At 42.1% G+C, this 25,834-nt stretch overlaps 1 protein-coding gene across 3 annotated transcripts in view; it reads right to left on the bottom strand.

Annotated features, from left to right (window-relative positions):
• dnm1l (dynamin 1-like) overlaps window positions 1-21,918 on the bottom strand; it is a 77,872-nt gene extending 55,954 nt beyond the window's left edge. For all 3 annotated transcript variants that reach the window (XM_041215585.1, XM_041215586.1, XM_041215584.1), the window contains exons 1-2: window positions 21,699-21,918; window positions 6,789-6,936 (exon numbers count right to left, since the gene is read on the bottom strand). In XM_041215585.1, the coding sequence (XP_041071519.1) occupies window positions 6,789-6,936; window positions 21,699-21,800 (250 nt within the window). In that variant the 5' untranslated portion in view covers window positions 21,801-21,918. The remainder of the gene's footprint in view (window positions 1-6,788; window positions 6,937-21,698) is intronic.
• Window positions 21,919-25,834: the final 3,916 nt, after the last annotated feature.

The raw sequence follows: 25,834 nt of genomic DNA on the forward strand, positions 1-25,834 counted from the left end.
CTTATGGCCAAAAAAGTGGCTAAGTATTTAGAGCCGGAAAATTGGATTAAAGCGAAACAAGGCAACAGTTAAAAGCTAGCACAGGCACAAAAGGCCAAATTGCTTCCATCTGTGCTGTAATTTCTGATTCAGGATACCTGTGTAATTTACTCAAAAAAACTGTTTAGACTCAGAGTCATACATCAGCCCTGCCACAAGAGGGTCCGAGTAAGCTGCGTAGGTTTTAAAAGCTTCCTTGAGGCAAAAAACAGACACAGCAGCACTACAGTTCACTGTAACATCTTATATTGAATTGCTTGAACCTGACAATTTCAGGATGCCATAAGTCAGACAAGAGGTTTGTGATGCCAGATAATAATCAGAATTTCCCCGTGGACAGCTCATTTTGTGACTTGGTGTCACTTTGATGACATTTTTCCTTTTTGGTCAGAAACTGAAAACACAACAGAAAAGCTTAGAAAAAAAATTACACTATTTGGGTATCGTTACTAAATAGATATTTTGAGACTGATTCACCTCATCATGCAATGTCACTCTTTGCTCACCTGCACAGGAACTTTGCTTTGGTAATTACCAATTACAAACACGTAGAGGATGCCCAGTTTGTGTTCTGCCAGGGCCACTCAGCTCCTGACCTCATTACAGCCTTGGTTCAAACATGGACAAAAGAGCTGAACTCCCAAGTCGAGGTGAGTGTGACTGCCCTTGACATCAAGGCAGCATTTGACCCAGTGTGGTATCAAGGAACCTGAGCAAAACTGGAGTCAATGGGAATCGGGGGAAAACTCTCCGCTGGTTGGAGTCATACCTAGCACAAAGGAAAATGGTTGTGATTGTTGGAGGCCTGTCATCTCAGCTCCAGGACATCACTGCAAGAGCTCCTCAGGATAGTGTCCTAGGCCAAACCATATTCAGCTGCTTCATGAATGACCTTCCTTCCATCATAAAGTCAGAAGTGGAGAAGTTTGCTGATAACTGCACAACGTTCAGCACCATTCGCGGCTCCTCAGATACTGAAGCTGTCCATGTCAAAAAAATGCGGCAAGACCTGGACAATATCCAGGCTTGAGCTGACAAGTGGCAAGTAACATTCACACCACACAAATGTCAGGCAATGACCATCTCCAACAAGAGAGAATCCAATCATCACCCCTTGACGTTCAATGGCATTATCATCATTGAATCTCCCACTATTAACATTCACTGATCAGAAACTGAACTGGACTAGCCACATGAATACTGTGGCTACAAGGGCAGGTCAGAGGCTAGGAATCGTGTGACGAGTAACCCACTTACTAACTCCCCAGAGCAAGTCCATCATCTACAAGGCACAAGTCAGGAATGTGATGGAATACTCCCCAGTTGCCTGGATGAGTGCAGCTCCCACAACACCAAAGAAGCTGGACACTGTCCAGGACAAAGCAGCCTACTTGACGGGTACCACATCCACAAACATTCACTCCCTCCACCACCAACGCACAGTAGCAGCAGTGTGTACCATCTACAAGATGCACTGCAGGAATTCACCAAAGCTCCTTCACCAGCATCTTCCAAACCCATGACCACTACCACCTAGAAGTACAAGAGCAGCAGACAGATGGGAACACCACCACCTGGAGGTTCCCCTCCAAGTAACTCGCCACCCTGACTTGGAAATATATTGCCATTCCTTCACTGTTGCTGGGTCAAAATCCTGGAACTCCCTCCATAACAGCACTGTGGGTGTACCTACACCACATGGACTTCAGCAGTTCAAGAAGGCAGCTCGCCACCACCTTCTCATGGGCAACTAGCGATGGGCACTAAATACTGGCCCAGCCAGTGAAGCCCACATCCCATGAATGAATTTTAAAAATCTGCTCCTCCTGTTTTTCACACCCTGCCACTTGTGAAAATACTACCATATTCTCAATAGAAAGTGAGAATATAACCACACAAATATCCCTTTCTTCAATGATGGGGGAGCCCAGCACATCAGTGCAAAAGATAAGGCTGATGCATTTGCAACAATCTTCAGCCAGAAGTGCCTGGTCGATGATCCATCTCGGCCTCCTCCAGAGATGCCAGTCTTCAGCCAATCCAATTCACTCCACATGATATCAAGAAACAGCTGAAGGCACTGGACACTGCAAAGGCAATTAGCTCTGACAACATTCCAGCAATAGAAACCTTGTGCTCCAGAACTTGCCACGCCCCTAGCCAGACTGTTCCAGTACAGCTACAAGACTGGCATCTACCCAGCAATGTGGAAAATTGCCCAGGTAAGTCCTGTACACAAAAAGGACAAATCCCACCCACCAACTGCTGCCCCATCAGTCTACTCTCCATCATCAGTAAAGTGATGCAATAAGTAATCAACAGTGCTATCAAGCAGCACTTGCTTAGCAATAACCCGGTCACTGATGCCCAGTTTGGGTTCTGCATTAGCCAATGAGCTCCTGACCTCATTAGTCTTGGTTCAAATATGGGCAAAAAAGCTGAACGCCAGAGATGAGTTGAGAGTGACTATCCTTGACATCAAAGCAACATTTGACCATGTGTGGTATCCAGGCACCCTAGCAAAATTGAAGTCAATGTGAATTGGGGGAAAACTCTCCGCTAGTTTGAGACATACCCGGCACAAAGGAAGATGATTGTGGTTGTTGAAGGTCAATCATCTCAGCTGCAGGACATCACTGCAGGAATTCCTCAAGATAGCGTCCACGGCCCAACCATTTTCAGCTGCAATCATGATCTTCTTTCCATCATAAGGTCAGAAGTGGGGTTGTTCTCTGATGATTGCACAATGTTCAGCATCATTCGTGAATCCTCAGATACTGAAGCAGTCCATGCCAAAATGCAGCAAGGCCTGGGCTGACAAGTGGCAAGTAACATTCGTATCACACAGGTGCCAGGCCATGACCATTTCCACCAAGACAGAATCTAACCATCACCCCTTGACATTCAATGGCATTACCATCGCTGAATCCCCCATTATCAACATCCTAGGGTTTTCCATTGATCAGAAACTGGGCTAGCCATGTAAATACTGTGTTTACAAGAGCAGGTCAGAGGCTAGAAATCCTGCAGCAAGTAACTTACCTCCTGACTCCCCAAAACCTGTCCACCATCTACAAGGCACAAGTCAAGAGTATGATGGAATACTCTCCACTTGCCTGGATGAGTGTGGCTCCCACAACACTCAAGAAGTTTGACACCAATCAGGACAAAGCAGCCCGCTTGATTGTTTGTAGATGGTGCCATTCACTTCCCCCACCACTAACACAAAGTGGCAGCAGTGTGTAGCATCTACAAGATGCACTGCAGCAACTCACCAAGCCTCCATAGACAGCTTCTTCCAAACCCACAACCACTACCATCCAGAAGGACAAGGGCAGCAGGCACATGGGACCACCACCTGGAAGTTCCTCTCTAAGCCACTCATCATCCTGACTTGGAAATATATCGCTGTTCCTTCACTGTCGCTGCATGAAAATCCTGCAACTCCCTCCCTAACAGCACTGTGGCTTTATTTAATCCAGATGGGCTGCAGCAGTTCAAGAAGGCAGCTCACCACCACATTCTCAAGGGCAACTGGGGATGGGCAATAAATGCTGGCCTAACCAGTGATGCCCACATCCCATAAATTAGTTTAAAAAAAAAACAAGCATTTTATTGTATTAAGCAAATCCACTCAGTAACAGGAAGTGCTCTCAAACATTTATATGTAACGATGGTACAACTATACAAGTGTTTTAATCTCTGAGCAGGCACTTTGTATATTTTGATTGGTCTGAGTATGATTGACAAAAAAATGAACAAAAATTTGCAAAGCATTGTACAAAATAACTGCACAAAAGGACCATCTCCATAATGAGCCCCCAATTTCAATATTCTACTATGTAGTATACATGCAATGGATCGCAATTAATGATTTGTTTCTGCAATCAAAAAATTTATATATTTTAAAATGGGCATTTACATTTTGAATACCTCTAGTAAATTCTCACACGTAACAGGAAGTATAGAAAATTTCTGCAACTATGTGAATTGATCCTAATTACCCTTTTAAAGGAATTCAAATGAAATCCGTCAGATAAAATTACACAAGTTTATAGTTCGAAACAGGCCATTTGGCCCAACTAGTCTAGGTCAGTGTTTATTCTTCACATTGAACTTCCTCCTACTTTAATACATTCAACTTGACATTTCTTGCTCTTCTTATCTCCCTGATATACTTAGCTAATTCCCTTTAAATGTTATTTGCCTAAACCACATTATGTGATCTCAAGTTTCACATTCTAACCACTCAGAAATTTCTCCTGAATTACTTATTGGATTTATTAGTGATTATTATATCAATAGCCCTTGGATTTGAACTCCCCTATAAACATCTTCTCTATTGAATCCCTTCATAATTTTAAAGACCTCTAACAGGTCACTTACCAGGGTTCTCTTTGCTAGGGAAAGAATACCAGGCTGGGGGCCTCTTTCCTGATAGTTGTTCCCCCTCAGTACTGATATTATCTCTTAAATATTTTTAGTACTTTCTCCAGTGCTTCTTGAAAACATTATTATAAAGGTTACAGCAGACTTGGACAGTCCCCAATGTATTCAAAGCCCTGAAAAATGTGTTCACCTGCTCATATGCACAAAATGTTATGGCAATTATTACATTTAAATAATTTGATTTGTGGTTGTACCTTTACACAGATACAGAACAAATAATCACCTTCCAGGTTTCCACAAATGCTGCTCTGTTAGGAGCTGCACCAGGGATGGCTATGTTTACTTGCCTTGTCATAAGGTTTCCAGTATCACTGGGGACTACTTCTACTACACAGGATAGCTGATCCAGGGAAATCGTCATATGGAAACTAAAGGTTGCAACCTGTGTCTTGAATCTCTCCTGCATGATACTCTCACCTGACAAAGCCTTATTTTAAAATATTCATATCAACCACAATAAACTTCAGACAGGTTTCTATGTAATGCAAACCCAAATGGTTATCCTTCAGTGGCGTATAACTAAGAATGATCCAAAGCCATGCAGAGAACAGACATGATACACAAAAACAAGTAAACAAGAGGAAGTGGAAACCTTTGTGAAGCTGGCTGTAATTTTTCCACATGGCTGTGTCTGTAGTCAGAGAAACAGCAGAAAAGTTAAGTGGGTGTCTGCTTACAAAGTGCTTAGTTCAAGAAATACTTTCTCCCTCAAGCAAATTGAAAGACAGATACAACAGATATTGTAAACACATTATCTGTAGGAGAAAAACAAGGTTTTTGCAGCACAAGTTTCACCTGCAATACTCTGTAATGTTTTTTGCCATGTAAGACAGTGATAGAAATTTTAAAAATCAAGAATATTGGTGTTAACAGCTTACATTATTAAAGCACCTTTACTGTTCAAAAATATCCCACAGCTTCATAGGAGCATTATCAAACAAGTTCTGACGATATGTATTAGGGTCAAAAGAGGCAAGTTCCAAGGAACATCTTAAGGGAGGAAAGCGAGGTGGAGGAATGGATATGTTTAGGGAGGAATTCAACATCCAACAACATATTTACCATCCCAACAATTTTCAAATCATTTAAGATTTATTCAATGACAGTTACTAAACCCTGCACATGTTGTGAACTAGCTGTCTACTATCAGTCACCCCTATGCCATCAGTATCTGACAACTGAAATTCTGGATCACGGAAACAGGTAGGGGGTGAGAAAAAATGGTCATGGTTGTAAATGAAGGGAATAAGGGAAATTACTGGAGTCCAAGGAGGCAATGGATGGTTTGAGATCAATTCTGATATTAGTCATGGGCTCATGGTTTTCAACATAATGAATGATATATTGTTTGAACTAAAGCCCTGGAAAAGAAAATTTCACCATAAAATCATATGTTCAATTCATGATGTAAAGGGAGAACTTAAATATATCATATTCTGTGAAAAGTTAGAGCCTTATCCTGGAGCTTGTTTATGACTTCCATGTATAAACTCCTGCAGTATTCCTTCTTGAACTATCATTTAGTTCACCTACTTTGAAGGCTACAGCTTGTTGCTTCTCAAGCTCACAGCTGCCACAGTGGAGGTAAAAAAAAAGAAAAATACAGATACTGGAAATCTAGAAAAGGAAAGGTACCAGCCTCATACCTGTGAAAAGTCTGGTTGTTATTCCTAAATATATCAAACAGACATGCTTGGATTGGATTGTCTCAGGCTCAATTTCTAGTCTTTGCCAAGTTTACTAATCTCATCTACAATAGTATGTCATACTCGAATCACTTGACCATCCTCAACACCAAAGAAGAAAGGTGCAGAAGCTGGAGTAATCAGTGGCATAACCATGCAGTTCACCATAGAATTTCATGGAAAGGGTTTATTTCTTTCAACTGATAATGTACCTAAACTCTTTGACCACACTGTGGAAATACTTTTAATATACCTAACTTTAACGACTTAGATTCAATTTCAAGCAAACGAGGTAACTAACAGAATTTGAACTTAGCTGAAGAACTCCAGTGGCATTAGCTTTAGTGAATAGGAGGATGCATGTTGTTTATGTCATATAAGTAATAATATTTGAGATAGGATACAATTCAAACTCTTGATGTATTTAGTTTCCAATCGTAGTAATAGAAGAAAGAGAAACCTGGAGTAAAGCTACCAGATGTGGTTTTGAACATTTGAGAGTTTAGAGTTCAGCATATCCTACAATGTCAGCATAATTATTCTCACATCTCTGTCCTCAAATTCAACATGGGGACAAAGAAATTAATATAACACAAATTAGAAAAAAAGACATACCATCATCACCTCCTGCTGCTTTCCGCTGTTCCTCGGGAGAAACATTCACTAGCTGCAGAATCAATGGTCTTCGAGTGACAATACCAGTACCTCTGGGGAGCAAGTCTCTTCCCACCAGACTTTCTAGTACTGAGCTTTTTCCACTGCTCTGTCATGAATTGGAGAACAGAATCAATCTATTAAAAGAAGTACAAGATACAAGATCGTGGTGTACAGGGTTTGCTCCAATTACCATCACTGGCCTTTGGGAGCAACCTACACTGTAGAAGCAAGGCATATTCCAACAGCATCAGCCGATACTTCAGTTAATTTGAGAACAATTCTGGTGACATAATTAACATCACTTTCATTTGGTTTACTTCAGCCAGGGAAAGAAATAATCATGACTTGTGAGTATCAGCACAGTTGCAAAATGACAAAATTGAGGAAAAGTAATACAGGGAGGTAGCGGTGTAGTGGTAACGTTATCTCATTGGTAGCGGCTGGTGGAATTTAAATTCAATTAATAAGTCTGGAATTAAAAAAGTCTCAGTAATGGTGACCATGAAACCATTGTTGATTGTCATAAAAACCTATCTGCTTCACTAATGTCCTTTAGGGGAGGAAATCTGCTGTCCTTACCTGGTCTGGGCTACATGTAACTCCAGACCACAAAAATGTGGCTGACTCTTAAATGCCCTCTAAAACAGCCTAGCCAGCCACTCAGCTTCATAAAAGTCAATAAGAAATGAAACCGGACGGATCACCCAGCATCAACCTAGGCACCAGAAATGACAATGGCACAACCGGCCCTGTTGACCCTGAAAAGTCGTCCTTATTAACACCTGGAGGATTGTGGCAGAATTGGGAGAGCTGTCCCACAGCCTAGTCAAGCAACAGCAGCAGCACAGTGGTACAATCAGGAAGGGGTTGCCCTCGCAGTTCTCAACACTCCAGACCCCATGAAGTCTCATGGCATCAGGTCAAACATGAGCAAGGAAACCTCCCACTGATTGCCACTAACCTTCAGTTGACAAATCGGTACTCCTCCATGTTGAACACCAACTGGAGGAAGCACTGAGGGTGGCAAGGGCACTATGTACTCTGGGTGGGGGGCTTCAATGCCCATCACCAAGAATGGCTCAGTAGCACCACCACTGGCCGAGCTGGTCGAGTCCTAAAGGACGTAACTGCTAAACTGGGTCTGCGGTAGGTGGTGAGGGAAGACACAATATCCTACTTGGCCTTGTCCTCACCAATCTACCTGTTGCAGATGCACCTGCCCATGACAGTACTGGGCCAAAACCCTGGAACTCCCTTCCTAACAGCACTGTGGGTGTAACTACACCACGTGAACTGCAGCAGTTCAAGAAGGCAGCTCACCACCAATTTCTCAAGGACAACTAGGGATGGGCAATGAATGCTGGCCCAGCCAGTAAAGCCCACATTCTGCAAATGAATAAAAGAATGCCGGTAGGAGTGACCACAACGCAGTCCTTGTGGAGACGAAGTCCCATCTTCACATTAAGGATACCCTCCATCATGTTGTCTGGCACTACCACTAAGCTAAATGGGATAGATTTCAAACAGACTCAAAACTGGACATCCATGAGACACCCTGGGTCATCAGCAGTAGCAGAATTGTATGCAACCATAATCTCTAACCTCATGGCCTGGCATATCCCCTGCACTAACATTACTATCAAGCTGGTGAATCAACCCTGGTTCAATGAGCAGTGCAGGAGGGCATGCCAGGAGCAGCACCAGGATTACCTAAAAATGAGGTGTCAACCTGGTGAAGCAACAACACAGTTCATGCGTGCCAAACAGCAAAAGCAGCAAGTGATAGACAGAGCTAAGTGATCCCACAACCAATGGATCAGATCTAAGCTCTGCAGTCCGCCACTTCCAGTCATGAACTGTGGTGGACAATTAGACAACTCCCTGGAGAAAGCAGTTCCACAAGTATCCCCATCCTCAATGATGGGAGAGCCTGGCCCTGTGCAAAATCACCTTCAGCCAGATGTGCCAAGTGGATGATCCGTCTCAGCCTCCTCCTGAGGTCCCCAGCATCAAAGTCTTCAGCCAATTCAATTTACTCCCCATGATATCAAGAAATGGCTGAAGGCACTGGATACTGTAAAAGCTACAAGCCCTGACAAAATTCCAGCAATAGTATTGAAGACATGTGCTCAAGAACAAGCCACACCCCTAGCCAAACCGTTCCAGTACAGATACAACACTGACATCTACATGGCAATGTGGAAATCCCCCAATGTCAACATCCTGGGAGTTACCATTCACCAGAAACTGAACTGGACCAGCCATATAAATACTGTGGCAACATGAGCAGGTCAGTGGCTGGAAATTCTATAGCGAGTAACTCTCCCCTCCTGACTCCCCAAAGTCTGTCCACCATCGACAAGGCACAATTGAGGAGTATGGTGGAATACTTTCCACTTGCCTGGATGAGTTTAATTCCAACAACATTCAAGAAGCTTGACACCATCCAATACAAAGCAGCCCACTTCATTACCACTCCATCCACCACATTCAACATTCACTCCCTCCACCACCGACGCACAGTGACAGCAGTTTGTACCATCTAGAAGGTGCATTGCATCAACTCACCAAGGCTCTTTCATCAGCACCTTCCAAACCCCTGACCTCTACCACCTCAGGGGAACACCACCAACTGCAAGTTCCTCTCCAAGCCACACACATCATCCTGACTTGGAACTATGTCGTTGTTCCTTTACTGTTGCTGGGTCAAAATCCCGGACCTCCCTTCCTAACAGCATTGAGTGTACCTACAGCACATGGACTGCAGCAGTTCAAGGCAGCAGCTCGCCACCACCTTCTCAAGGGCAATTAGGACTGCTGGCCCAGCATAAATATATAAATGATGGCCTAGCCAATGACACCCACGCGCTGTGAAAGAATAATTTTTTTAAAGTAGAAAAAAGTGAAAGGAATGTTTTTAAAGTTGGATTTAAAACTTGAAATAATTTAGGGAAGTCTCTATAAATGTTGCATAATATGACTCATCAGATCTGTCTCCATCAGTAATCTAATTTTGACTTTTGTGAGCTGAACTTACAAAATCACATTCTCTCTAACATCAAAATCATGTCCTTCCATCGCTGTAATATCACATCCCTCTGCTCCTGGCTCAGCTCATTGGTTGGTAAAATCTTCATCAGTTCCTTTGTTACCTCTGGACTTGACTATTCCAATGCTCTCCAGTCCAGCTTTTCAAGTTTCAGAAATTTGCGCTCATCCAAAACTTTGCTGCCTGTATTCCTAATGCATACCGCCTTGTTAATTAATCAGCTAACCTATCTTGGGCTCCTGGTCCCTCAATGCTCAATTTTAAATTTATCTTTCTATTCAAATCCATGACCTCGACCCCTTCTGTAACCTCCTCTAGCTTCACAACCGTGCAAAACCTCTGGACTTTTTCAATTCTGGACATTCCTGATTTTCAAAAGCTTCATAAATATCAGCTGTTCTATCAGCTACCCAGGCCCTTAGCTCTGGAATTCCCTCCCTAAAGCTCTCTGCCTCTCTGCTCCTTTAAGTTTTTCCCTAAAACCTACTCTTTGACCAAGCTTTTGGTTTCTTGCCTTAATATGTGGCTTGATGTGAACATTTTGTCTGGTGTCACTCCTACATATCGTGTTAGGAAACGTTACTACGAGTTTTTGCTGTATGTCGTTGGAGTGGGAGTGTTTGACAGCATTGAATTTTCTGCTTGGGGCATTGTTTCTTTTTTTAAGGAAGCATGCATTCATAAAGTGCTTTTCAGCTAATTCAGTACTTTTGAACAAAAGCAAAAATACTGCAAATGTCAGGAATCTGTAAAAGAAAAATCCTCACTGACGCACAGAGTCTCAACCAAGAAAAATAAGGTAGAACATAGGAATATTCTTAAATATAAAATATTAATTCATTGTAAAATCATAGGAAAAAAATCAAATAAAGTGAGGGAAAGGAAGATGGGATTGAGAAAGATAAAAGGGACAGCAAGAAAAAAATTATTTTAATTTTTATTCTTTTAAATATCCAACAATTAGTACATTCTGACTCCACGCTTGTAAAATTAAATTTTTAGCGCCAGGGATGTTGTTTGGTTGTAATTAAGACTTATCACGTCGTTAAAAATTAAATTACATCTGAATGCACTAGCCCCAACTTTCTCTGACTTATTTAGTAGGTAAGTACTGCAACTTCACACCCTTATATATACTTCAATACAGAGTCAACACCAAAGCACCAGCATAGCAATGCAAATTGGACAACAGCTTTCAGAATCCACATGTGTACATAAATGTGGAAATCCAGAAAGTTGCTGTCCAATTTACTCCATAGAGTAAGAACTGATAGTCTCACCATTATACTTAAATGTAAAATTGGGGTCTATGTTTGTTTTGAATTGCTGTTATTGTGGGGCGGGCACACTGAGCATGGTGGAAGCTCCATGATATAACCGATTCAGTAATAAAAATGGTGATGGTGAAAGATGTACACATAGAAGACATCACAATAATTAACTCTGCTACAAAATATACTTAAGAGTGCTGTTAAACTTCATAATCTTGTAGTTCAGTGACTGCAGACTTGCTTATATCAACCAGCCCTTTGTGTAGTTAGATTACTTCATAATATAATTTCAATGCCTTCACCAGCATTAATGTAGTCATTTATTTTAGATTTGGTTAGACCAGGTGTGTAGTGCCAAAGCTCTAAGAAAATATGTTGGCCATATCATTTCTAAATCTATTATATTATTTTCCTATGTATCAGTTACTTGAGTCCAGAAAATACAGTAAAACTATGCTTAAGTGAAAAATTAACGCCTGTAAGCATTTTAATTCGAACCACGTGGTATGTTGAATCAGCAGTCTTTAGTATAGCTAGGGAATCATGCAACAGTTTAATTATTTAATTTAAGCCTATTAAAGACATGAATTACAGAAAACTTTACTTACTTCTGATTAGAGGATGGTATATACAGGTCACTGCTTTTCTTGATTTATATTAATAACCTAGATCTGGGTGTACAGGGCACAATTTCAAAATTTGCAGATGATGCAAGGCTTGGAAGTATTGCGAACTGTGAGGAGGATAGTGATAGATTTCAAGAGGATTATAGACAGGTTGGTGGGATGGGCAGAAACATGGCAGATGAATTTTAACATAGGGAAGTGTGAAGTATTACATTCTGGTCAGAAGAACACATGACGTAAAATAAAGGGTACAGTTCTAAAGGGATTAGAGAAGCAGAGGGACCTGGGCATATATGTGCATAAATTATTGAAAGTGGCAGGGCAGGTTGGAAAAGCAGCTAATAAACTATACTGAATCCTAGATTTTATAAATAGGGGGACAGAGTACAAAACCAAGTAAGATATGAATCTTCATAAAACACTGGCTCAGACTCAGTGGCAAGGGTGTGAAGGTTTTAGAAAGGGTGCACAAAAGAGAATGGGACCAAGGATGAGAGACTTCAGTTATGTGGATAGACTGGTGAAGCTGAGGCTGTTCTACTTAGAGGAGGTTGAGAGGAGATTTGTTAGAGGTGTTCAAAATCATGAGTGTTTGGACAGAATAAATGGAGAGAAACTGTTCCCATTGGCAGAAGATAGAGAACCCTAAGGTGATTAACAAAAGAACCAGATATGACATAAGGAAAAACTTCTTTATACAACAAATGTTTGGATCTGAGCCGCACTGCCTAAGAGTGTGGTGAAGCAGATTCAATCCTGTTTTCAAAAGAGAGCTGGATATTAATCTGAACAGAAAAGATTTTACAAGGCTATAGGGAAAAGGCAGAGGAGTAGGACTAATTGAGTTGCTGTTGCAAAGAACCGAGACAGAGACAATGTGCTGAATGGCCTCCTTCTGTGATTGAAACCATTCTCTGATTCTAGCATAGATATATTCAAGGAACTTAATAAACACACAAGGAAGAAAAAAGCTGAAGGTTACCATGATAGCGTGATCAAGAAGGTTGGGAGGAGGCATTTGCGGAACATAAACACCAACATAGATCAGGTGGGCCTGCTTCTGTGCTGCAAATTCTATGTAACATTGCCAGCAGGGAATACAAACACTATACTGTGTTTCACGTCCTCAGGCCATCACAGCCAAGGAGTTAACATTCAGTAGACAACTATCAGTAGGATAAAAGCAAAAAATTGTGGATGCTGGAAATCCAAAACAAAAACAAAAATACCTGGAAAAACCCAGCAGGTCAGGCAGCATCTGCGGAGAGGAACAGAGTCAACGTTTTGAGTCCGAATGACTCTTCATATACTGATGCTGCTTTAGATCCTGGTAACCTTGAACTTCAAAGACCATGAAGTGCCTGTTTATGAGAAAACTGTGTGCAGGGAATTGTAAGGTCTGGTTTTTATTTACATTGACTCAGACATTCAGCAGCATCAGCATGAGGCCTGGGGCCCTGGACCTGGCCTTCCCTCCACCACCTTTTTAACCTCCCCAGGCTCCGGATTCACAGCCACACGCAACTTCCAGACAGACATTCTGGTCAACTATTACCATTCAGTCTGAACTCAAACTCCAGGAACTTGTGGTCAAACTTGCCCTTGTGCCCCACATAATAACGCAGGTAGAAATTACTCGACGTGGTCCCTACGCCAGCCACCTCTGCATCACACATCATGCAGTTCCATGTGGTTGCAAAAGGATTTGCCTCCAGTTCTGACTGTTGCCATCAATGAGCCAAACCCCCCTGCATGTGTCACTCCTGGAAACAAGTAGCTTCAATATTGGCGGCAGTGAGGATTAAAATCAGCACCAATCTTACAGATTGAAAATCCAGTCAATTAGTGGAGTGGATTCCACTGAGGTCAGTGGAAAGAAAACTCAAGTGAAGCAAAATAACAGAGATGTTGAGAAAGAGCTGACTCCATACCTGACCAATTACAGCATGCATGGTACCTGTGTTAGAACCCATAGAAAAGTTACAGCACAGGCAGTGAGTTCCAGACTCCCACCACCCTCTGGGTGAAAAAAATTCTCCTCAACTCCCCTCTTAGCCTTCTACCTCTTACCTTAAATCTCTACCCCGATTACAGGCTCCTGCAATAATGGAAAAAGTGCCTTCCTATTCACCCAATCTATGTCCCTCATAATCTTATTCATCTCTATCAGGTCCCCTCTCAACCTTTGCTGCTCCAAGGAAAATAACCCCAGCCTATCCAATCTTTCCTCATAGCTCAGTCCCTCCGGCCTAGGCAGCTTTCTGGTAAATCTCCTCTGCAGCCTCTCCAGCGCAATCACATCCTTCCTATAATGTGGTGGCCAGACGGAGTACTTGAGTTGTGGCCTAACCAGCGTTTTATACAGTTCCAGCATAACCTCCCTGCTCTTGTATTCTATGCCTCAGCTAATAAAGGCAAGTATCCCATATGTCTTCTTAATCACCTTATCTACCTGCCCTGCTACACTCAGGTATCTGTGGATATGAACACCAAGGTCCCTCCGATCTTCAGTACTTTCCAGGGTCCTACTCTTCATAGTATAATCCCTTGCCTTGTTAGTCCCCTCCAAAAGTGCAGATATGCTTAGAATCTTAATACTAGTATCATGAAGTGCACTAATTGAAAGTATCTATAATAAAAAAGGCATAGGTTTACCTGTGTATCATATTTCAAAATTTCATGTCTAAATTGTGTTAAACGTTCTGCAACATCTTTTTCTAATATACAATACCAAAATGTTGAAATGGTACACAAGTACAAATAACTGTTGCATGGAAAATATCCCGTACTAAAAGCAATCAATATTGCTGCTTGTCAAAAGAGAGCCAAAGATCGAGGCACTCACTTGTACTTATGGGGAATGAACAAGATAATTAATTCTTGACTTGTGACCAGTTATTTTGCATATACAACACAATATACTTTTAAGATGGAGATAAATTACCTTTTAATTTGCACTTCACTGAAAGTTAGTAAATCAATGCCCAAATATCATTTCAATTCAAATAAAGAGGTTTGAATTTTGTAAGTTGATTGATGTGGGTCAGACACACCTCCTATGTCTCTGTCCTCAGCCCTTCCTCCACCCACCCACCCCCCAAAACCCCCCCGCCAAAGAACAATAGGCTCCCCCTTGTCCTCATTTTTCATCCCACCAGCCTCCACATCCAAAGGATCATTCTTCACCATTTCTGCCGACTCCAGCATGATGCCACTACCAAATGCATCTTCCCCACATTCTGTGAGGACCTTTTCCACTGGGACACCCTGGTCCACTCCTCCATCACTCTCAACACCTCAATCTTTTCCCATGGCACATTCCCATGCAATCGCAAAAGGTGCAACACCTGCCCCTTTACCTCCTCACCATCCAAGGGCCCAAACACTCCTTTCAGGTGAAGCAGCGCTTCACTTGCACCTCCTGCAATTTAGTCTATTGCACTAGCTGCTCCCAATGCAGTCCTCACTACACTGGGGAGACCAAACGCAGACTGGGCGATCACTTTGCAGAACACCTTCGGTCTGTCCGCAAGCATGACCCAGACCTCCCTGTTACTTTCCATTTCAACACACCACCCTGCTCTTATGCCCATATGTCCATCCTTGGCCTGCTGCATTGTTCCAGTGAAGCCTAACAAATGAGGAACAGCACCTCATTTTCCAATTAAGCACTTTACAGCCTTTCGGGGTTAGCATTGAGTTCAACAACTTCAGGCCATGAACTCTCTCCTCTATCTTCACCTCTTTTTAATCGCTTTTTAAAATAAAGAAAACATTTCTTTATTTACTTATTTTTATTCATTGTTTTACCCATTTTTCTATCCTTTTCCCCCAACCACTGTCCCTCCCCCACCCCCAAATGGGCCATCTGTCATTTGTTCTACGTTGTTTTTTTTTCCACAGAGTGCTGACCCTTGTTCTATTCACACATTCTGCTTTCTCACCTTTATGCCACTATCAGCACCTTCTTTAGCCCTTACCACTACCATTAACAACGCCCTTTATCTTGTGTCCATGACATCTTTGTCAATCTCTCCCTAACCCCCACTTAATGCTGACCTTCTATCCAGCTTCACCTGCTCCAACCCCTTAACAGTATACATTTCATCACATTTCTACTTCTCTTTAGCTCTGAAGAAGTCATACAGACTCGAAGCTTTAACTGTTTCTCTCTCCACAGATGCTGTCAGACCTGAGTTTTTCCAGCATTTTCTGTTTTTACTCCCAAATATAGTTTAATAATAGGCAAAACTAGGGTGCATTCACCATTTCTAATGTAATTTAATTTGATTTGCATTTTTTCCGTTCCAAGACAATGTTGACAAATAAACACTACCTCCAAATCTGCAACACTTGCTCCAATAGACTGCATCAAACTTCCCCTTTGCTACAAATTATAAAACATCATTAATAAGGGAATGTTTGACGGGTTCAGTCTTTTATCTTTTTACCTGTGAGGTATTCACAACGTCCGGCTGCAACAGACAAGCTTCGTTTCTCCTGTCAAACCATTAATTATTACCACTCTGGGGGACATTAGAAAGTTATGATCGACTAACTTTGAAAAGTTTAATTTCAGATGAAAATTATGATTCTTAAATAATGTTAGTGAGGTCAATGACAAGAAAAATCAATTGGGGCATACAATGTATGCCCAATGAGCAAAGAAGAGTTTATCATCCAACGATGAATATTAAAGCCTTTAAATAGGAGGTGCCAGAGCAGTGCTTTGGTGTGCTCTGGCAGCGCTACACCCCTGGGTTAGACCATGATTACAATATTGAAGCCTGTTTTGGGTACACTGGAATGGCAACAGCAGAGATTTACTAAGATTTTATAAAGAAAGACTTGCATTTATATAGCATCCTTCTACAACCAGCCAATGTCTTGGAGTGCTTTACAGCCAATGAAGTACTTTTGAAATGTAGTCATTGCTGTAATACAGGAAATACAGCAGCCAATTTACACACAGCTAAAACAGGTCATCTGTTATCTGTGATGTTGATTGAGAAATAAACATAGGGCAAGACACCAGGGATAACTCCCCTGCTCTCTTTCAAATAGTGCCAAGAGGTCTTTCACGTTCACCCGAGCAGTGTAGTGCATCAAAACTGTACTCAGTGTCAGCCATGATTTTTGTGCTTACACCCTGGACTGGGACTTGAATCTAGAACCTCATGATTCAGAAACAAGAGTGATACCAACTGATCCACATAGGAATATAAACCAAATCAGGAGAAAGTGGTGCTCTTTTTAAAAGAATTTGAAGACGAGACCTATTGGAAGTCTTATGAAGTGTTATATATGAAAAACTATTTTCATTGGTCACTGAACTGGTAACTAGGGGATATAAATGCATTAAAGTAATGAAGGAGAATTTAATAGATGATTTTAGGTAAAGAGTTTGAATGGCATATCAGGAATACTGCTAGAAGCAAAATACACAATAACTCTTAAAAAGAAACTGAATATATATTTAGAAAAGTGAAGTTTAAATCAATATGAGGGAATGGGGCACTGAGCTGTGTTGGTACACTGAGCCAGTGGCCTCTTTCGTCACCATCATATTCTATGACCCTTAGCTCATTGTTGCTGTACGTGAGCAAAAGGCAGCAGCTACAATTAGCTCTTGTTACTTTGGCATCCCCTTAGAGAAATATCCAACCATGCACTCAAAGCAGAATTATAACATGGTAAGCTCACAGAACAAGAAAAATCATCCCACGAGTACAGAAATCTGGGCAAATGGCACGCAGTGAGATTGGAAACTAGGATCACTTACTAAAATTATGTAAATTCCAAAACTTCATAATAGTAATTATGCAATGAACACAGGATCAGGTATGACTATGAAAGTAGTAATTAAGTTATTTTCTGATTAATCTTACTCTGCATATCACAAAGGTCAATATATTATCAATTTAGAAACACTGACATGAGGGTGAAGAATGAGGCTCCAGAAGCAGCTTGGAGTACTTCTGATCACTTAGGAACACAAGTTGGTCTTTCAGCCCATCAAGTCTGCTCCACCATTCAATTAGATCATAGATGATCTGTTCTTCAGCTCCATAAACCAATCTTTGCTGCATATCCTTTAATAGGCTTGCATGACAAAATTCTCTCTCAGTTTTGAAGCTCCAATCGCCCCAGTTTCTACTGTTTTTTGAACAAGTGGGTTCCAGATTTCTTCTACTATTTACATGGACAAGAAATGATCACAGTCTGTAACTTGTGGAAAATTCCTTTCAAAAGCAATTTAAATTGCCTCAGGGAGTGGCAATTATACAAGCTGAAGGCGTGATGATAGATAGTTATTACAAACAACTATTTCCATCTTATTATGGTTCATCTTTGTTTACTGTCCTTCTATCAGACTGGGTCTACCTGAAAAGGGTAACACAAGCACCCCCAAACTCAAGAGCACACAACAGCAATAACATTTCCCTTTCCCAAATCACCAGGAGAAACAGCAGGATAGGGATTCCATTTCTTCCGAAACAGACTGAATCAAGATCAGTACAAGGTGACCCCCGTAAACCAAGTACAGATGTGCAATCTCTCCTCCTTTGTCTAGTAATGTAGGATGATCATTAGATGGTTTCATCTCTATCTCTCTGGACGAAGCCCACACAGCTCCAGCAATAACCTTGACCTCAACAGTATCAACCTATCCACTGCAGGCCTGAGGGCAAGGAATAAAGATGAAGTGTTTGCAAGTGTCATCAGCCAAAACAGCTTAGTGCACTGGGCCCTGTAGTGTTGAAGACCTGTGTACCAGAACTAGTCTCCTTCCTAGTCAAGCTGTTCCAGTACAGATATGACCCTGGTATCTGATAACGGGGAAAATCTCCTTCATATGTGCCATTGACAATGGAACAGGATAAATATAGCTCAGTCAACACCGCCCCATTAATCTCTTCCGAACGATGAGTAAGGTGGTGGAAGGAGTCTCCAATAGTATCCCACATTACATATACGCATCATGTTCTGTTTCAGTTTCTACAGAACCAGTCAGCTCCAGCCTTCACCACAGATGGGGTCCAGACAAGGTGAATATCATTGACTGTGCTAAAAAGCCCGACCAAAAATAAAGCCAATGGGAGTAAACCTTTGAATGGTTAGAGTCATATTTGACAGAAAGGAAGATGATTCTGTTATAGGAGGTCAATCATCACATTCCAAGACATCACTGGGGATATTCTTCATAGAAGCATCCTTGGCCAATTAAGTCATCCCTCCTAAGGCAAGCACCAAGAGCTGAAAATTCCAGTGTTCAGTTTTATTATTTCCTTCAACAATTAGGCAACCCATATTGGTCTGCAGCCAGGTATCAACAACATTTAGACCCAGGCTGTCAAAGGTTAGATATCATTCACACCATCTAAATACCAGAAAATGGCCATCTAAAACAAGAGAAAATCCATTCAAAAGCAAATACTGATTCTGGAAATTTGAAATAAAAACAGAAAATTCTGGAAACACGAGCAAGTTAAGCAACATCTGTGGAGAGAAAGAGAGTTAACATTTCAGGTTGATGGCTCTTTATCAGATTTATCATGTGCACTGTGTCTGCAATATATAAAATCTACAGGATGTGCTGTAAAAATTTAACAATGTTACTCAACAGCCGCTCTCCTCCCAAAAATCACTCAAAGAATTAAAGCATTATTGTAAGAACACTATTTTACTTCCATGTTCCACTCAAAGCCACACACCATCTCGGTCAATATCCTGGAATTCCCACAATTAATATTCTGGCAGCACTATCATCTCAAGGACTACAGCAGTTCAAGTAAACAGCCAACAACAAAGTTAGCTACAATACAGTCGGTCCCTTCATCCAAGTCATTAACACAGATCATAAACAGTTAAAGCCCCATCATTCATCCCCGTGGCACTCCACTTGTTACAGTTGGTCAACCTGAAAATGATCCATTTATCCCGACTCTCCCTGCTTCCTGCTGGTTAGCCAATCCTCAATCAATGCCAATACATCACCCTCAATACCATGAGTTTTTATCTGGTGTAGTAAATCTTTTATGTGGCAGATGTTAGGCTAACTGGCCTAATTTTGGAAGATTACAACCAATGCATTCACTATCTCTACAGCCACTTCCTTTAACATCCTAGGATGCAGACCATCTGGTCCAGGCGACTTGTCAGCCTTTAATCCCACTAGTTTTCCTAGTATTTTTTCTCTAGTAATCATGATTGTTTGAAGTTCCTCTATCTCTCTTGTCTCTTCATTTTCTATTGCCTCATTATTTATAGGGTACTTTCTGTGTCTGCTAAGAGTTGACACTGGGCCACATAGGAAGATGTTAGGATAGAGAACCAAAAGATTGGTCAATGAGGTAGATTTTAAGGATCTTTAGGAGAAAAGAGAAGTAGAGAGGTTTGGGGAGGGTATTCCAGAGATTAGGGTCTTGGCAGCTGAAAGAGCAATTAAAATCCAGGATGACTAAGAGGTAAGAATTAGAGGACCCGCAGAGATCTTGGAGGGTTGTATGGCTGGAGGTAGTTAGGGAGCTAGGGTGGAGCGAGGACATGGAGGGATTTGAAAACAAGGATAAGAATGTTAAACCAAGGTGTTATTTGACCAACAGCCAAGCACAGGGTGATGGGTTAACAGGATTTAGATGCAAGCTGGGACACAAGCAGTAGGATAACTAGGAATAGGTAATAAATGCTGCTTTGGCAGCATCAGTCACAGCCAAAGAATAAATAAGAAAAGCACAACCTCTCCTCTCGTTTTGAGTTCTCAAAAGACTATCCTTCAAACTTTCCTTTCTCTCATCTATATGCTACCCCTTGGTGACAGAATTTAAACATAAGCGACCATCTGCAATGTGGTGACATCTGGTTCTGCTTCTCCACCATTTCGCTCAAGCAACAACCACTTCTCTTTCTATCTGAAATCTAGTCTTAGATGAACCACAACATTCTTCAGCTGAACTTTGGAAAGAACAAGGCATATGTTTTGGCTTCTGTCATAAACTGCTTCCGTTCCACTGATTCCAATCATGTCCTTAGCCAGTCACTCCAGAAAAATAAAAGAAAGTGTATGTTTGATTTTGAACTGCACTTCAAAGCACACATCTTCTAAGTCACCAAAATTACTTAAGGTTCTGCAATATTGCCCAATTCCATTCTTATCTCAGCTCTCCTCCACTTACTCCATTATCCACATTTCTGTCATCACCAAATTTGATTGCTCCAATGTTATTTTTTTCCTATCTTCCATTGTCCACATTCCAAAAACTCCAACTGGTCAAAACTCCAGCTGCTAGTTTTCTGTCTCACCATATTCCATCAATCACCCTGTCCTCATTAACATACACTGGCATCGTAGTCTCCAGAGACATACGGCCAATAATTTTGCTCCATCACACCCCAGCGCCCCCCCACACCCACCTTGCACCTTTGCAATCTGATCTCCTCTCCTTCATTCAACCTCCTGTCCTCTAACTCTAACCTCTCCTTTTGCCTCACCACCGATGGTAGGACCTTTATGCAACCCCTACCCTTTCGAGCTCTAAATCCAAACAACCTTCAGTGACCTCTCCTGAACTCTGCAACATGGTTTCACTATCCACTCCTCCAGTTTGTTCCCTTCCTCCGCAGAGGGCCTTGAAGTGTTTTGTACATTAATCAGTGCAGAAAGACTGTTGTAATTAAGTGACCGTAAAACAAATTTAAATAGAAGACAAACGCTATCTGAAATTTAAAAAGACAATGCTGAGAATACATAACAGGTGCAAATAGCAGATGAAGAATCTGGGTAAAGCCCCTGGGACCTGAGTCCCCATGTGTGCAGTGAGTGAAAGATGGTGCCCCTTCTCTCACGCTCCCGGGCCCCAGGCTCCCTGACACCCCCTCCGCTCCGAACTCGTCGACGCCCCGCCCTGCCCGGCCTCCCTACCTGTGTCCCCACCACCACGATCTGCGGCAGCTGGATGATGTCGGCCCCGACCGTGTTAAACACTTCCTGCAGCTTATTAATGACGGGAATCAGCGCCTCCATCGCTGCTCAGTGTTCAGAGAGCCGATGGCCGGCTGCGGGGATCTCACTGAAGACCGTTGCCCCACTTCAAACCATCACCATCGCCGGCCGCGTAGGTGCAAACAGACCGCCTCCTGGGATCGTCAGAACCGCCACTGCGCACGCGCTGAGCCCTGCCGCTCGGGAGTAGAAGGAGGCCGCACATTGCAGGCTGGGAATTATAGTTCACTTCCTGATCGGGTGAGCCTCGGGAGAAAGGGGTTAAACTACAGCTCCCATCATTCCCTTGGTAACCCCTGCTGGGTGTTGGTGAGTTTTGATCTGATATACTTGCACGTGAACTTGCCTTTATATATAACCTGTGTGAATTTTATTTCAGTGACAGTCAAGTTGTTTTACCTAAGTAAAACCTCTATTGCCAGTGTCATACTGCATAAAGATAATTCCCACCTTAATTCATAAGGGATTGTTTAATATGTCAATGTTTTCTAAAATAAAATCACTTGAAACCAACCAAAATAATACCTAATACCAAAATGTGCTTCATGTTCGAGATGGAAAAGTAATCTATACAATTATAAAATATATTGCTTTTAAAGTACCATGGAAAATTTGTTTGCAAACTTTGATTTTGTTTCCAATTAGCTTTAAGGGTTCGGAATCTGTATCATTTCACTATGTAAGAGGTATCCCGAAGAGGACAGGAGGCCCTCCAGACACACAAGGAGAAGGCAGTGTGAACAGATATCTGTGACGGTTAATGCCAGGAGTGTAGATTGAGATACAGTTAACCACACCAATTTTGAGATAAGGAGATGGAACAATGATAACAGGATGAAACAATAGGCATTTGTTGTTTTACATACGAATATATGAATTAGGAGCAAGAGTAGGCCACTCAGCCTCTTGAACCTGCACCATCATTCAATAAGATCATGGCTGATCGGATTGTAACCTTACCTCCACATTCCCATCTACCCCCTATAACCTTTCACTCCTTTGTTATAACCAGTTTCTTCAGCCTCAGAGGAAAAAGCACCATGTGATAAAAATTACTGGAATTCTATAGATTTTAGAATCTATAAGGATAGTTGCTGAACAGAAAAGAGGAAAGTTAGCTCTGCGGGTAGTTAAGTTAAGATTTGCGGAATTGTTTTAAAGTACTGTTTCCTGTGTGAAGCCATTCTTGTATTTAAGTGTAATTGTGTTTTATTTTCTTTATTCTTTTCATAAATGTTTATTATAAAACCATCACAAATAGTGAGGAACATCAAATTCCTAATTTCAGAAACCTCTCCTCATACCATACAAATTGCAAAAAACGTTTTTGCAGCTGTTTCAAGTTTCCCTCTGGGATTTGGGCAACTTGGCATTTATCATCAGCCATGCCATAACAACACTGGGGGCTCTTTGCAGGATATTAAGAGAATAATTCCCTGGTTGGCTTGGAATTGGTGAATTTAAAGGCAACGAGGGTGAAGAGTATACTGAGCCAGGAGTGGTATTGTGAAATTTTAAAGTGGGAGACGGCAATATGACTTGTCTGGGTGTTGAAGTTATAACCTTGGTTGGTTTACATAAGGTATCTGAAGATATGTTAATAGAATTGGCAGATAAGTTACAATTAGGATTACATGCTAGGATAAGGAACTCAGACTTAATTGAAGGTATAGCATTTGAAATTGGAAGGAATACCCGGTAAATCGATTCTCCAAGTGGTGGGTCATTGGAATGGGCTCAAATTCAGTTGCAAATGAAAAAGATTGAATTGGAGGAAAAGGAAAGGGAATGAGCATTTCAAAGGGAAAAGGCAGAAAGGCAGGAGAGAGAAAGGAAAGGGAATTAGAAATTGCAAGCTTAGGAAGGAGAAAAGAGAAAAAGAGAGACAGCAAATTCCAGCTTAAAATGCTGGCAGTTAAAAAAGAGATACCAGAAAGTGAGGAAGGACTTATTTCCAGATCAGAACCCACTGGGGAGATGTTTAAATTTGTACAAGCTCTTCCAAAGTTTGAAGAAAGCAATGTTGAAGCATTCCTTATCTCATTTGAGAAGCTAGCTAAACAGATGAAGTGGCCAAAAGAAATTTGGACATTGCTTTTACAGTCTAGGTTGGTGGGTAGAGTTAATAAGGTATATGCATCACTGTCAGAAGAAATATCTGGGTAATATGATGCAGTGAAGAAACTATTCTGAGTGCCTATGAGTTGATTCCAGAGGCATATAGACAGAAATTTCGCAGTGTGAATAAACAGCCCAGACAGACTTGTATGGAGTTTGAAAGAGTCAAACAAAGTAACCTTGACAGGTAGATAAGGGCATTAAAAATAGAGGGATTCTTTTGGAAGAATTTAAAGATTCACTTCCTTCAGTAGTAAGAACCCATGTGGAGGAATAAAGGGTTAAAACTACCAGGCAGGCAGCAGAGATAGCAGATGATGATGAGTTGGTCCATCAATCAAAAGCTTTATTTCGACATCCTTTTAAATCTGAGAAGGATAGAAAATGGGAAGGTGAGATGAATGTAGGTAGTCAAGGAAGAGAACGAACAACTGGAAATTCTAAGGAGATTTCAGCTCAGACTAAGAAGGAAGGTGCTGAGGTGGAAGGGATACAAGGAAGCTTAAATGCTTTCATTGTAAGAAGATTGGCCATATGAAGTCACTGTGCTGGGGGTTACATGGAAAACCTTGTGGATTAATAGGAACTACAAAAGTTGCTGTAAAGTCAGGGGCTTTAGAGTAAGACAAACTGGTAGGATTTGTTCAAGTAGAAAAGCAAGCACAAGTATTAGCCGAAGGTGTGAAAATGGGTTCACAGCCTATTCAAAGGAATGTTGAAGGCATTTAAAGGTTTCATCTATAAGGGAAAAGTCTTTTCATGCGTACAAGGTGGATTGGGAAAGATATACAAATTTTAAGGTGCACGGGCGAGTCAATCCTTAATGTTATGGGATAGTGATATTTTTTGTTCAGAGGGAGTATTGCAGGAAAAGGTGAGAATAAGTGGGGTTCATGGAGATGCTAAACCCTTGTGGAGGAGGTGGCAGAACGGCGGGAGGTGCTGTTTCCCCAGGATGGGAGGATGAGGGCCCCCCATATGATGAAGCGTGCCTGGGAGGAGGTGGAGGAGGTGGTGAGTTCCCGCGACGTGGTGCGGCGCACCTGAATCCAGTGCCGTAAACGCTTCAACAATTTGTTGCACTCTGGAAGGGCGAGTACCATGTTGGCATTGGGCATTTAACCCAGCAGGTAGCCTTAGCCTTTGAGGGCTCCCCCTCCCCAAGTCTTAGTGCTGTGACTGCACTGGCTCATGTTGGGCATTTGTCGCACGCTGGGTGGGCAAGCAGATAGTGACCATGCTTACATCAGCCTCAGTGATTCATGAGAAGATGGGTTCTCCCCACACCATGTGTTGGTCTTAGTCACACATGAGTAGTCTGGGGACAACCTGCAGGGGATGCAGCTAGGTGCACACTCATAACTCCAACACATGTCCTATTCATAGTGATGAGATGGTGGAAAGGGAGCCTCAAGGTCTCGTGGTCAAGAGCCATCTGATGGCCTCGGTACCGCACCTAGTTGCGCCTCCTTAACATAGGAGCTAAGACCGTGTGTTTCTGAAAGTGATGGATGCAGAATGTGTCCAAGGCAGCCATTGGGTGGCGGGGGTTGGGAGCAGCCGTACTATATTTTTGTGACCGATCAGCAGTAGCGTGGAGAGGAAGCACTGGAGGCCTCAGATGGGCCAGTGTGGTTGGGGTGCGGCGTGCGCATGCAGAGTACATGAGCAATTAGCCCCAGTGAACGATCTTCTCTGTCTTACAGGAGAAAAATGCGCATAATGCGTATGAACATTCACGCACTGGAGGCAGCCAGGCCTAGCTTGTACTATTGGCCCATTTTGAGCAGGAGGCCCAGGAGCTTGAAAGGTGCCATGTGCCCAGGTCCATAGGTGTCGATGAGGCTGGGGTGGAGCGGCCAGGTATTTGAGGCCCACAGTCCCATCCGTTCTGTCTTCCCACCATCCAAAGCACTGATGATAGTTGGAATCATTAA

The sequence above is a fragment of the Carcharodon carcharias genome, chromosome 21 (assembly GCF_017639515.1).
Source record: "Carcharodon carcharias isolate sCarCar2 chromosome 21, sCarCar2.pri, whole genome shotgun sequence".
NCBI lineage: Eukaryota > Metazoa > Chordata > Chondrichthyes > Lamniformes > Lamnidae > Carcharodon > Carcharodon carcharias.